Source organism: Mastigoproctus giganteus, chromosome 2 (assembly GCF_048544385.1).
Source record: "Mastigoproctus giganteus isolate SK-2022 chromosome 2, ASM4854438v1, whole genome shotgun sequence".
Lineage (NCBI taxonomy): Eukaryota > Metazoa > Arthropoda > Arachnida > Uropygi > Thelyphonidae > Mastigoproctus > Mastigoproctus giganteus.
Window position 1 is genome coordinate 191,583,047 of NC_143576.1, and position 14,678 is coordinate 191,597,724.

At 34.6% G+C, this 14,678-nt stretch overlaps 1 protein-coding gene across 1 annotated transcript in view; it reads left to right on the top strand.

The window, feature by feature from the left end:
* LOC150089862 (ankyrin repeat and SOCS box protein 14-like) overlaps nucleotides 1-14,354 on the top strand; it is a 119,439-nt gene extending 105,085 nt beyond the window's left edge. The window contains exons 8-9 of the mRNA XM_090368868.1: nucleotides 7,669-8,058; nucleotides 13,955-14,354. Coding sequence (XP_090224994.1) covers nucleotides 7,669-8,058; nucleotides 13,955-14,094 — 530 coding nt within the window. The 3' untranslated portion in view covers nucleotides 14,095-14,354. The remainder of the gene's footprint in view (nucleotides 1-7,668; nucleotides 8,059-13,954) is intronic.
* The last annotated feature ends 324 nt before the right edge of the window (nucleotides 14,355-14,678 follow it).

A 14,678-nucleotide genomic window follows, 5' to 3' on the forward strand; every position in this document is an offset into this window, starting at 1 on the left:
TGCTTATCTCTGTGTAACCCAGTCATCTTTTACCTCTTTATAAAAAAAAAAAAAAAAAAAAAGGCACTACAAAGCTAGTAGGGGCTTTTTTGAAGATCTTTTTTACATTAGGATTTGTTTTAGATACACAACCTGTATTGTAGAAGCTGTTTTTTTTTTTTTTTTTTTTTATGGAGCAGAGTCACTAAGAAAAATACAAATTTTTAATCCATTAATCGATTCTTTGTCTGGTAGTAGCTACAGAGAATCATTCACAAATTTTATAGTTGTGGAGTGAGTCATGTTTTTAACAACTTACAAGTAAGTAAATGCAAATGAGAAGGTTGTACAACTAATTTCCCACATATCAAACTGAATAGTTTAACTTATTGAAAAGTATGTTGTTGCTTGCCAAAGTGGGATAATATCCTTTGAAAGATTATTTTTCTCTTCTCTTGAGGTACATGTCTTGGTTGAAAGCAACTGATTTAGTAGTCTTTCCTTCCTTTTTCTGTTTTTTTAGCCAAAAATGTACAATGTTGTTTTCAAACGTTGACTTATCTGGAATTTTTTCTGCACAAAATGTTCTTTCTGCAAAAAACAGCACAAAAGACAATACAGCCATCTGTAGAAAAATTTTTTCCATGGTTGACAACCCACCATTCCATAAAAAAGAAAGGAAAATTTCTCAGTATGTCAAAAATGTAAATTTTTTTACATAAATGCCACATTCATATTTATAAAAATATACTACAGAGTTAGATTTGACATAAAATTACTGTGTGCATATTTTTTGAAAAGGAAAACAATGAAATTTGTTTTTTCCCATGGTAAATGCTCCATGTAGTCAAGTAGATGCTCATTAAAATTGGCACTTTATCATTTTTTGTCAGTTTTATTGATGACCAGAAGTTTTTGTTCAATGAAAAGAACAGCCCTTTTCCATTTTAACATGATTGGTGCACATGGACTCAGATAAAAAGAAGACTTAAAATTAACCATACCAGTGTAAAACTGGAGGATTACTGATGCATGACTAGGGTGAGCTAGCAGAAAGCAAAGGAGGGGATGTTACTTCCTTTGAAATTCAAAGGTCTTGTCTACAGGATATTACAGAATGTAAACGAGCAATACCTATAACAGATTCAGCATATTTCTTCTTGTTATAGATTTCTGTAGGCCAAAAGTTGCTTTAAGTCTGCAACCTGGTTAATCTGCTTCCAGATAATTGGAGTCTGTTGTACTTTAATTCAACTATTGATGGCATGAGAATTAAAACAAAACATTGTTGATATGTTTTTGTTTTTTCATACTAATGTTATTATAATATTGTGATGTTTTCATTGATTGAAATTGTATTGTGTCTGAGTTTAATGTCCAAAAAAATTGATTAAATTAATGAAAAATGCAGTGTTGCTGTTAATAATGAATTAATGATTAAAGTGGCCACAATTTGCATGTACTGTGACATCTAGTCATCAATATATTATGACTACTATTCTGACATATAGTCATCACTATATATTATGTATTGCATCAGTGGTTTCTTGGCAGTTAGCTATTGTCAGTTCCCCACTGCAAGAATTATCTCTACTGCACTCTACTCCACTCCACTCCTCTCTCTCTCTCTCGCCAGTGAGTGGAAGATTGCTGGGACAAACTTCCATCTGTCGTTGTGGAAGTTTATTGCTTAAATAGATTTAAAGAAGAACTGGACAAAGTTTTGGAAAGAATGGATAGGTGGAATGGGAAGAGTTTTTTTTTTTTTTTTTGGCTGATGCTGATCTTGCTTTCTTGCATCATATGCCACTACTATGCTAATGCTGATCTTCTCTGTTTGAATTCTGCTGCTCATTTCCATCCTAGCATATGATGGAGTAGATGTATCCAAAGTGTAAACCACATTATCATTGATTTCTTTCAGCATTAAACCCTTTTTCTTCTGCAAGTATCTTTTGATGGATGGCATGATGTTCAGATTTGTACACTGAGGGGGAAAAAAAAAAAAAAAAAAAAATTCAATGGTACAGCATGTTCTCAAGCAAAACATGATAAAATTGAAACTAGATTCACATTTTTATTGTCATTACTTCTGTATGAAGCTATGAACCTTTTAATGCCATCCCCCATATTTGTCTTTGGTAAATTTTAGTTTTCACTGAGATTTATATGTGATAGAAGTTGTCAACAGTGATTCTCTATTACTGTATAGTGGTTTGTGACTTGTCAGTTGTATGGAAAGTTTTGGATTCTAATCCCTTCAAAGATTGGAGATTTCTTAAATGGTGCTTCTTTGATTGGGACTGTAAAAAACTGACCTTAAGAGAAGCAACTGGGCCCCTCCCCAGGAAACACATGCTTATACAGCTGTAATAGTATTTGCCATATAGTGCAAGGAAGCCACAGGCTTTTTCTGCATTGGCAAAAAAAAAAAAAAAAAAAAAAAAATCCCAAACAAGTAGATAAGAAAACACAAATTATATGCTTCCCTCCTCAGCAATATAAATCTTTGGTCAGCTTGTAGCAGTAGTATTATATAAGAACAATATAGGTCATGAATCAGAACCTACAGATTTTCAATGCAGTGGTGGCTGCATGCCACATCAGTAACCTGCAGTAATCATATAACTGCAGTTTTTCTGAACCTAAAGAAAGACACAGCATGAGTTTGTTAAAGGGAAATCTTGTTTGACCAATTTGATTGGATACTATGATTTGGTCACAAAGGACTGGATGCAAAAAAGTAATTTTGATATCTATACTTAGATTTCAGGAAAGCTTTTGATGCTATTGCACATAAAAGACTGCTGTACAAATTGAAGCAACGTGGCATTAAGGACAAATTGCTGCTATGGAAAAATGGATAGTTGAGTGGGAGAAAACAGAGAATGTAATCAATAGACACTGCTCTTTGTGGACTAATGTTATTAGGTGAGTCCCTCAGGGTTCGGTGTTGGGCCAATTGTTGTTTTCTATATTTATCAGTAATATTGATGAAGGCATATCAGGCTAAATGTCCAAGTTTGCAGATGATACAAAGGTTGGCATGGTGATTAATGACAGGAATGATGGTGTGCTACTTCAACAGGTTCTAAAAAAGTTAGGCAGATGGGCTGAGAAATGGCAATTGAAGTTTAACATTGACAAATGCAAAGTACTGCATATGGGTATCAGCAGTGGTTTTTTTGTGAAAGAATAGGTGCCGGTACTCATTCTTTGCTATCAGGAAAAATTTAAAATTAAAAGGATATGAAAAGTACTCTGAAAAATTTTTTTTCCCTGACATTGTTACTTTAGTAGTAATGTTTTTAGAATAAGAACAACAAATTAAGTGTGTTAACACACAGTTTATTAAGCATAAATTTTTTATTCAAGTATATAAAAAAATAAATAAAATGTGAGTGAAACCAGTAAAAAATAATAACATAAGTAAAAATGATTTCGTAATAAAGTTTTTGTAGAATATTCCAAATTTTTATTAAGTTCTCAGCAACCTTTTTTTAAAATCGGCAAGCCTAATTTTAAAAAAAAAGAGAGCATCTGAAGAGCTGCACCTCAGCTCAAGTTGGGAGGGGGGAGGGACGAAAGTTTTTAAGAACTGGAATAGAGTGGGAAGGTGTTTTTTAAAAATATATATATTTTTTGAAATATTATTTATTAATACTGAAAAAACGCAACAAACATCCAATTAGGTACAAATTAATGTGACTTTTTGCTGATGAATTTCTTGAGCAAGTGTCTCTCAACATCATGTGAGTATGTCGTAATTAAACATGCTCGCATTGTTCAGACGACAGTTTCTTGATTTATTTTTAATATAGTTCATGTTCAAAAATATTTGCTCGCAGAAATACGTAGAACCAAAAACTGAGAGAAGTCTAAACGCAAATATTTTCAAATTTATATATGGGTCCGGTAAGCTACTCCACGCATCGAACACAATTTGGTCTGCATTTTAAACTCATCTGTCGCCATCCATTTGTGTAGAATTGCAAGGGCAGCCTTTTGCCTCTCCAAATCCTCAATTTCAGTCTTAAGGCATTTTAGTTTTGCACTCCACATGTCCTTGATTTTTAAATCCTCTTAACTCCATTTCAAATTGTGCTTCATGTGAGCTGTAAAGTTAAAGAGCCTCAGTTACATGTTAAAAGAGCTGCATGCGGCTTGCGAGCCGCAGGTTGCTGACCCGTCCTATGCCGACTTCTTTTCTTCCACTTTGTGTGTCTGTTGATGAATGAAGTTTGCAAAGTAGCCACGAATCGACATATTTTGCTGGATCGAAGCGAGTAAGCGGTGGCCTACAATTTTAAGAAACAGTAGTGAAGAAACTGTTTTTATCATCAACGAAGCTCTGGTTGGACTGGCGATCAGATTCATTTGTGAAAATCCTCATTTACATTCACTCGATGAAATTGGTATCGTACTCAGAGCATTCATCAAATGTTTCAATTCTTCTCAAACCGTCTTATCAATTAAGTATGCCCGAAATCCACGAATTGCATCTCTTTCATTTAACTGTAACCTAATTGACAATTTTCTAACTTCACTTTCACCAAATGCCAACAATTCATTTTTAGAAGGATTAATACCTTTGTTGTCCTCGTTTTCCTTCTCTCGTCATCGGTATTGTCACTAGTTCTTAAATTTGAATTTTTTTTAAAACTGTCCAAAATGTTGGTGTCATTCGGATATTCAGGTACTGTGACCATGTAAACAGAGATAGGGAAAATTTACGGAAAAATGTGGATAAAATGCACTTCCGCGAAACAACAGATGATTATTTGTTGGGGTAAAAGAAAATCACTTTTCTTATTCTCGAACGGGTCGCTTACGCGTTTCACAAACAATTTATTCACAAACAATCTATGGCCTACGAGGAAAGTGAACTAAAACAGCATTTTAAATTTTGTTAATTATCAAAAAAATTTTCTCATTAAATGTTTTGTTCAGTAAATATAATTGTGTATTGTACTTAATAAAATTTTCGCATATTCTCAAATTTTCGCATATTTACTTTTACATGCAGCAAGATATAGAAAATGTAATACACTAAAGAAATCTAACTTTGAATTATTTTTTAATGTGGCCCCTGTATGGGAAAAGGTTGGACACCACTGCAGTAGAAGGTGGGCCAGAGCCCATTGGGAATACACACACCTTGATCTTCTCACTCTTGACTAGCACGACTCCTCTGTATGTAGGACAGGTAGTCGGATAGGTTTTACCAGGTACCACTAAGTTGTAGAATGCTTTAGCTCTCTTAATTCACGCAGCAGGACTAATTGCCTAAATTTCCTGAAGGTCAGAAATGCGAACAGTGCATACAGAGTTAATTCTCTCCTAATCCGTTCGCTATATGAAAATTTTCTTTGCTAAACAGAAACTATTTTAAATGTAACTTCCAAGGGGAATTCAAAATAATTCGCTGTAAAAGAACTTTGTTAAACAGAGGTCCGACTGAGTAATTTCGAATTATAAAAATGGTTATACAGTTTTATAGAGAAAATATCTTAAAAATAAACAGCAAAAAATGCAAATTTAGTTAAATAATTAAGCTTATTTGAATAGTAGGCAAACGTGAAAAAAATTTACGGAATATTATAAATTTCGAAGTGCACTGCATCCAATTGTCACACGTCACTGTTAATAAAGGTGCTGGTACTCTGTACTGTTGTGTACTGTCCCAAAAAAAAAGCACTGGGTGTCAGTAACCCCAGAGTAATGTACCAACTGTGTGGTATTATACCCAGGGTAGTGGAAAATGAAAAAGACCAGGAGGTGATCGTGCAGCAGGATATAAAGTTCTCTGAGCAATGCAGATTGGCTGCCAGGACAGCTCATGGGATTTTGTCAATGATATACGAAATTTTGCTACCAGGAATAAGGAGGCGATTATCCCATTGTATAAGCCAATGGTCAGGATGCATCTTGAGTACTGCATACAGGTTTGGAGGCCTCATTTTAGGAAGGATGTAGATCTGCTGAATCAGGTGCAGAGAAGGGCAACAAGATTGGTGAGGAGAACAAAGGGGTGCTCTTACCAAGAATGGCTTCAGTTCTGAAAATTGCAGTGTGCACCTGCAAGCTGATCTGATTTAGGTGTTTAAGGCTTTGAATGGATTTTGCAAGCCCAGTGCTGATAGAATTATTCCTCTTGCTCAAACTGCACACATGAGGGGGCACAAATTCAAATTGAGGAAGAACAGTTGCAGAATAGATGTCGGGTGAGTGAGCTGGAACAAACTGCCATCTCTTGTTGTGGAAGTTGATAGTTTAAATAAATTCAAGGGAGAACTGGACAAACTATTGGAGGGAATGAATAGGTGAATGGGAGGTGCCGTGTATTTTTTTTTTTTTTAGTTGATACCTTATAATCATACTTTCTTTTATCATTTTCCAGTGCTAACTGTGTGGATGTCATTCAAATATGAACAACCTCAATGATGAAAGAAAATTTGGATGGCCTAGCAAACTCACAGAATGTGTTCAAACAACCAGCAAGTAATAGTTCATGCATGCATATACCATTCGTGGGAAACCATGGTGCAGGGAGAGGCCACAGAAACAGCTCTCATGAAGTCAGTCATCCAAAGGGAGTTGCATGCTCTTGGGCTCAAGAGTAGGGCAGCTTCATATAAGCACAATATAACAGTCATCAATGTGAAATGGCATTTGTGGATTCTAAAACAGTGGCAAAAGGTGCTGTGGAGTGTTGACTCTCACTGTGCAATATTTTTGATGGACACTTAGAGGTTTTTTTTTTTTTTTTGGAGAAGACAAGATACTTGTTGACAGTTAGACTTAAATTCCTGTAGATTGTAATATTCAGGAAATACATGTAAAGGAAGGTTGTTTCAAATCTTAAAAACAAGTAGAAGGGAGGATAAAAGAGAAAAAGAAAAGCAAGTGAGGGAATTACAGATGTCAATTCAGGAGAACTGGATTGCCCGGAGGGCTTTCTTATCATCTCATTTGTGAAGTTTGATGGAGGCAGTCGTGGTAGAGCTGTTTCAGCCAGCTTGGATTTGGACTGGTGATAGTGCCTGAAGCCTCAGAGCAGGGGCATTCCCAGGATATGTGGCACCCAGGTGCCAATTGCAATTTTGCACCCACTTTAAAATTTTCTTCATAGGTGTATGTAAGTTTCAGGTTTTCAGGTGCCCCTTGAATGCCGCCCGGGTGCAGTTGGACTCGGGCAGCATTCAAGCACCCTTGGGACAGCCCACCCCTGCCTCGGAGTCCATGATCCACTTGGATGTTCTGGACAATTAGGCAATTACATACAGTGTGGTAGTGTTATGGAAGCTGTCCATGACGGTAACAACACAACAGCGCACCATGCTGTACAGCAAAGGTATCAAGGATTGTATCATAGGTAGAAGACACACGAAACTGCTGAATCTACATTTCCAGTATCTAATTAGAAATAAACAGACCAGATTACCCACATATTTCAAAATTGCCACCGAATAATTTTCTCAGCAGAAAATAAGTGAAAAAGATGGCATAATAAAAACTGTTGGCAGTGGATAACAACTTTTTTTTTTTTTTTTTTGCAATTTCCTTTCTATTCAAAAAATGGTGTCTTATTCAAATGTGCTTGGTATTTGAATAAATATGCATTATAATAGCAAGTGGCACTGGAGATGATTTTTGATATTTATACTTCTTCTTTGTTTTTTTTTCCAGCAATACTGAATACAACCACCTCTGAATTAGATATGTTGTTAAAACATGGGAGTGATATCAACTACCACAGACGAACAGTTAATTCTAATGAATGTACTTTAGTGGCCATGACAAATCAAGTGCGACTTCACTATCTTTTGACTTGTGGTGCAGACCCTAGACCTTGTTTCCCATGTGACGATGAAGTGTCTGTAAACCTTTTCCTAAATGTCCTGTTTTCAGTTAGACATGAACAGTCTGCTATTATTGGCACCCTTCAAACTTTCCTTCCTTTTTTAGAGGTAACTACAGCTGTACGAGCTGTTTATCAGGCTGCTAGTACCAGATGTCAAGACGAGTATTCCTCATCATATGATAGCACAGTGTGGGAAAATCTTCTGTGTACTGTAGGTGAGTGCCATGGTTAGTATTTTTCAATGTGCTAATTATCATATTTACCATAAAATCCAAGATTTTCTCATTAAAACAGTGGCTCATCTTATGTTTGTCAAAAATGAAAGCCATTTACAGTGCATTTGGAAGTCACTGCAGCAATCTAAAATTAGTATTAGTTTTTTGAGGTATCAAAAAATATCTTTAACATTTCTTTGCTATTTAAAATAAATAAATGCACAAGGCATAATACTTTAAGAGTTTGGTATCTATATAATATCGGTGCTTAAATAGAAAGAGCAAATGATGCCTACAACAACTACTTTGTAGTTTATTAAGAGTTATCTATGGTGTATTTAAACACCGATATTATATTTCTTTGCTAATAGATCCTGAAAACTGGAATAGTTAGGATATTAAAAGAGAAGATTGAGCATTTATTGTTAATAGGATGCCCTTTTCATTTTATTAATTAGTTTTCCTGAAAAGGAGGTTGTATACCTTCATACATTCCTGTGTGGAAAGTGGATGAATATTTGGTAGACAACCTGTGCTAAAAGGAAATATTGATTTAAACAATTTCAACTGATGCCACTGAAGTAAAAAAGATTTTAAACCATGTATATATACATTCTCTGTCTTTGGTTAAATTTATAACTAGAATGTTATGCAAACAGTGGCAATCTATGACAAGTGTGTTTAAAGAAGATGTTAGAAGTTATGAGGAAAAACTGAAGAACACTTTTTCAGAATTAGGAAAAGTACAAGTGAACATTACGTATAATATTCTTGTAATCACCAACCAAATCGGGAGGAGGGATGGAAACCTGTAAAATAGTTGCCCATCCACCTCAAACATTTTTGGATTGAGTGAGGAGTTATTGAAACACTATGCTCTTCCTTTGCTTGTTAGAGTCCCTTGTAGTTTTCCACAAAGAAATGGGGGTATTAGCAACCAAATCTTTCTTTCTACATTTTTTCTAGGTATAATTTTGCCATCCTTTCTCTACCCATGGTGTACATATTTCCACTCCTCCATTAGGGTATTTCTTTTCTAAATTCATTTGTTTGTGTCCAGTAAAATGGAAATATTGTCTTGCTGGTTTTCAGTTTTTAACTTCTGAAATTCTCTTCAAGTCCATTATATAATTTATTTAGGATAAATTTGTCTGAAAGGAGATTTACCATCTCGCCGATATTTTGTAGTTTTTCTTCTTTATCAAATCACTTCGTTCACTTTACGAGTTGTGTCTATTAAATAATGAGGCTGTTGTGATAAAATAAATATAATGAAATGTTTCCTACCTCATAAGTTATCTCCTTCAAAATTGCCTTGGGTTTGCACCCACTATTCATATATTTCTTCCAAACACAGAAACATTTTTGGAAGTCATCTTCTGTAAGCTCTTTTAACACTTTTGATGTGTTTTTCTGAATATCTTCAAGGGAGCGAAAATAGGTTCCTTTAAGTACACTTTTCAGTTAAAGGAAGAGAGTGAAAATGGGTTCCCTTAAGTACACTTTTCAGTTAACGGATGAGAAAAGTCTCTTCTTAGGTCTGACAAGTAGGGTGCATGTACACACAGGGATTTGTGTTATGGCCAGAAACTGGTGAACAGAGTGTGTTGTGTGCTGGTACATTGTCTTGATGGAGCATCTAAACATTCTTCAACAATTCAGCTCTCTTCTTTCAAATTTTTTCATGCAGCCTTATCAGAACTTTAATATAGTATGTTTAGTTGACAGTCTGGTTTGGGGGGATTTATTAAGCCATAATAATTCCTTTAATATCAAATAAAACAAGACGCATGGTTTTCATTTTTGATTTTGACATTTTTTTTTTTTTTTTGGTCTGGGTGATTTGTTTTGTCTTCCATTACATTGACTGTCTTTTAGTTTCTGGGATGGCCAACTTTCATCGCAAATAAATAGTGCTCAGAAAGTCTGAATCTTCAGTTTTTTTCAAAATATCTTCACAAACTTGGAGTCTTCTCATTTTTTTAATCTTCATTTGAAATTTTTGGCACCATCTTGGTACACACACTTTTCTCATGCCTAAATTTTCAGTTTAAATTTGCAAATGTATATATATCTTACTCCTGACCTGATGCAAACCCTTCTAATGCTTAAACAATGATCACTTCTAATCAATGTCCTTACCTAGTTTATATTTTCATCAGTTTTCGTGGATAGTAGACGGCCCAGTCATTCATCATCTCTCACGTTCTCTCTTCCTTCTAAAAATTTTTTATGCCATTCGAACCTGCAAGCTCTTGACGTATCTTCCCCATAAAATTGACATAACTCATAACTTTCAGCTGGTGTTTTCTTTAGTTTGGTTAAAAATTTGAGGTTGATTTGCTGTTCGATTCTTTTGTCTGTCATTTTTTTGGCAAACTACAAAAACACAAGGTAATGAAAACCTATCTTACTGCAAAGCAAATTAGCATGTTATAACATGGCAGAAAAACCAGGGAAAGGTTCAAGATGCAGTCTTGTTATTTAAAAGCCATGCCTTGTATATGAGGGCAGATGCTGTGTCCTTAAAATTTTTGAGGTTTTCACCCTTTCCTCTCCATTTGGTTGTGACCACAAGAATATTATATGTATCTTACTCCCAATCTAACAAAGGGCTAACAGTTAAAGTGATCACTAGTGATTGGTAATTAATTCATGTTCATATCCAGTTCATGAACCAAAATTTTTCAAAGGCGACTGCAATTGATCAACTCAGTAAAAATGAATTGCAAAACTCTGGTAAAAGCAATCCTAAACAGGCTAAGCAAACTGATAATGCTAGGTATGTTATTCTCACTTGTGCAGAAAGTCTGTTATGTTCTTTTTTTCTGGCTTGAATGAAGAAGTTCACTCATTTATTTTAAATGTTATTCTATTGTTTGATCTAAACATGGCTCTTCAGTCCAGTGTACTTCATATCCATGTACAGTGGTCATTACTCCTAGTTACATGCAGATTTATTATACCAACAGTTTTTAAGCCTTTCACTTCCATTTTGTAAGTTGATTACCATAGCTGTAGACTAAACTAAAAGATTGATTCTGGCTTAGTCGTAGGCATTTCTTCTGTAAAAAGTTATGGAGAGTCTAAAACAAGAGGGGAAGAAAGATAAAGCAATAGATGTTTTGCAGAATCAATTCTGCCAGTTTGAGAGAACCTCCTTGTTCTCTCCAAACTTCCGGGTTTGAGAGAACAAGTGCACAAAGGAAGCATGAATATAACAAGTCATGCTTAGCATTTTTGCAATTCTTCATAGCAGTGCTGAGTGTAAGAGAATATTCAGCCAGGTGAGAAGAAAAAAATCTGTGTTCAGATATTCTTTTTGGTTAAACTTTAGAAATGCTTTTGACAGCCAAATCTAGATAGCAGGTCCATTGTTATGAATAAAACTGCATAATTTCTGAAGATTGCAAATCTCTGCAACAGTACCTTTCCTGAAGCAGTCATAATCGTCTAATGTCTAAGAGAAAATCCAAAAATATATCCTTTGTGACAGTATAGGCATTTATACCTATACTGTCACAAAGACTGATAAGTGGTAAAACCACTTATCAGTCTTTGTGACAGTCTAGTTTTCGGGTTTCAAAGATGACTGGAGGAATTTTTGAAGGACTCTTCAACCAAGGTTGTAGTTCTCAGGCAGAGGGAATAGCATTTCCCCCCCCCACATGAGTTATTCTGTGTTTTTCAGCCTGTAAAACATTAATATCGACTCATGGACACACAGTAATACAGATATAATGGTGCTATATGGTCAGTTGCTGATGACAACCAGCAACTGACTACAACAACCAGGAATTTTTGGAGGAATTTTTGAAGGACTCTTCAATCAAGGTTGTAGTTCTCAGGCAGAGGGAATAGCATTTCCCCCCCACATGAGTTATTCTGTGTTTTTCAGCCTGTAAAACATTAATATCGACTCATGGACACACAGTAATACAGATATAATGGTGCTATATAGTCAGTTGCTGATGACAACCAGCAACTGACTACAACGACCAGCCAAGAGGATTTGCCACATACTGAAATAAAAGTTAGACACAAAGGAATTTAAAAGCCTTTTAATTTTGTTCCTAAATGCTCCTGGACTGATTAAAATATAGCTTGCCATGGAACAGCAAATTTTTACCAATTACCCATGGAATAACTTACATCACATGTTAAATTAGAGCATAGTTAGCACATGCTCTTTGAGTTGACCGGGGTTCAAGCCCCTGCCTGCTGAATACGGTCGATCTGCCAACCCGCACTGGACCAGCGTGGCAGATTATGGTCCATTTCCCTCAGCATGAATTGTTGAGGAGGCTTCCACCCTGCAGTGGGTTGATAATGGCTGCACTTTACTTTTATTTGTCAGAAAGCTGATTTATCTACAGCTTGCATAAGAATTAATTTTTGATACTATTTTTTTTTTCTCTCACTGGTTGCATCTACTAAACAAACATTCATCACAGTTCACAGTCACTGTCTCTTAATGCCTACAGCTGTTACAACCATAATGATAACCTATACATTCTGAAGTGAGCTGGAGAGAAACAACCATCAAAATCCTAAAAATTTGTAATTTTAAAATTCCTTCAATTGTTATTTAATTGTCCTGTTTTGAAAATAATTTGAAACGGTAGATCTTTACACAGATTTCATACAAACTGAACATATTCATTTTAACCAAGAATACCACCTCATTATAATACTGTACTATAAAATATTTAGTTTTCACTATCCTACCATGCTGTTCATTTGCATCACCTATTTGGAAACTCTGTGGATGCCAAAAATACAGTAGTATTTTTGGTTTAGTATTTTGCTTGCCTTCAGTACTTTTTAAATAACACACACATAGTAAACTTTTGTTATAGCACTCCCACTTATAGTGCTCTTTTCTTCCAATCCCAATTCTATCAGTCCTATATTGCTCCCATTTAAAATGCTTCTCCTTATATTACTTTTCATAAGGTTCCAAGAAGTAATAATGCTGGATAGACTCCTCGTTTCTCTTGTGTTTTGATTTTGAGAAACAGATGATGATAGACAAGGCTAAGAATCATTTATGGTGCAGTTTGCTTATTGTGTAGAAAATGTTTCCAGTGCAGGAAATGTTTGTTTATTTCATATTTAATTTAAAGCTTTGAGAGTAGAAAGGCTGCTCTTTATGGCTCATTGCCTTTCCATTTATCAGTGCATTTTTTTTTTTTTTTTAATTAATATACACTTTTTTTTTATATATATATATATAATATTGTTCTGCTTTCCTTGCTAATACAGCAGCCATTATCTTTGTGTGTGTGTGTGTGTGTGCGCGCGCGCGTGGGTGCATGCGTGCATGCACTCAATTACTTCTAGATACATGCAGATGTTCATGGCATCAATAAATTTCATTAACAACAGTGTTTTTTATATCATTATGTTAATACTACGTTCATTGCATTTATACAATAATGTTGAACATATGTTTAATTAATTTAATAAAATCTGTTTAAATTTTCATTATTTTTTAACAGCATCCAAAGGAAGGTTGAAGGTAGCAAAAAGAGCAAACATAGTACATTACGCAAGCATAGTATGGGTTTTAAACTTACATATGAACTTACATCATAAGCACTGCAAAAAAAAATGATAAAAAATCAATGTTATCTACCAAAATATTGATGAAAAATGAAAAACAGCCTCCAAAAATTGGTTCCTATTTACTGCTTTTTTGCAGTCAGTTCTATCAAAATCATCCATATAACAGATATAACAGGAGTTTGTTGTATATATTTATTGCTGACCTACATTTTAAAATAAAAACAGGATTTATTGAAGTAGTATATTTTGAAATTAATGTACTTATTGATAGCTAGATTTTTTAAAATAAAATTGTGAATTAAAACTTTCTTTAAATGTTTTCTTGCAGATAGTCCAAGTTCTTTACAGAATCTCAGTCGTATCACAGTTCGACAGTATCTGTACCAAATCCACAAAAATGACTTGAACTCGGCTGTTAAACGTTTGCCTGTACCAAATACACTGATCAATTTTTTGATGTATGTTTGACCTAATCTTTTGGCCATTATGTTTATAGATATATGCTATTCTGCAAGAGGTATGTAAACATCCTGTAAATGAAAAATTTATAGCTTAGTAATGTGGTAGTGCCACTGTAAGCTCAGGTGATAACTTGAACTGTCCAAGTTTATCCTCTGTGACTAATGGACATGTGATTTTAATCTTATGTCATGACTCCTTAAAAGGTATGTGCTGAGTGAAGTCAAAGCTGTGATATATGCCAGTAAACATCTCTTCATAAGTTTTCAACCTATCTGCAGACATAACAAATTCTCTTAATGTGGCTGCATGGAAATATAAAAATATTGTAACATAAAACAATTAATAGCATAACAAGATTATAACACCAATATAATTTGATAGGTGAGTAGTATTCAAAGAACTTTAAAAATGAGATATATTCATATTGTTAGTATTGAGCCTCTTATATCTTAAAATGGTCAAGTTCCAAGGTGTGTTCAGATGAGCAGCATCAAAGTGATACTCATTGTATAATGGGTATCACTTTCAAGAAATTAACATTTTAAAATATGCAATAAAAGTAATAAAACAGAAAAATATATTTAAATGAA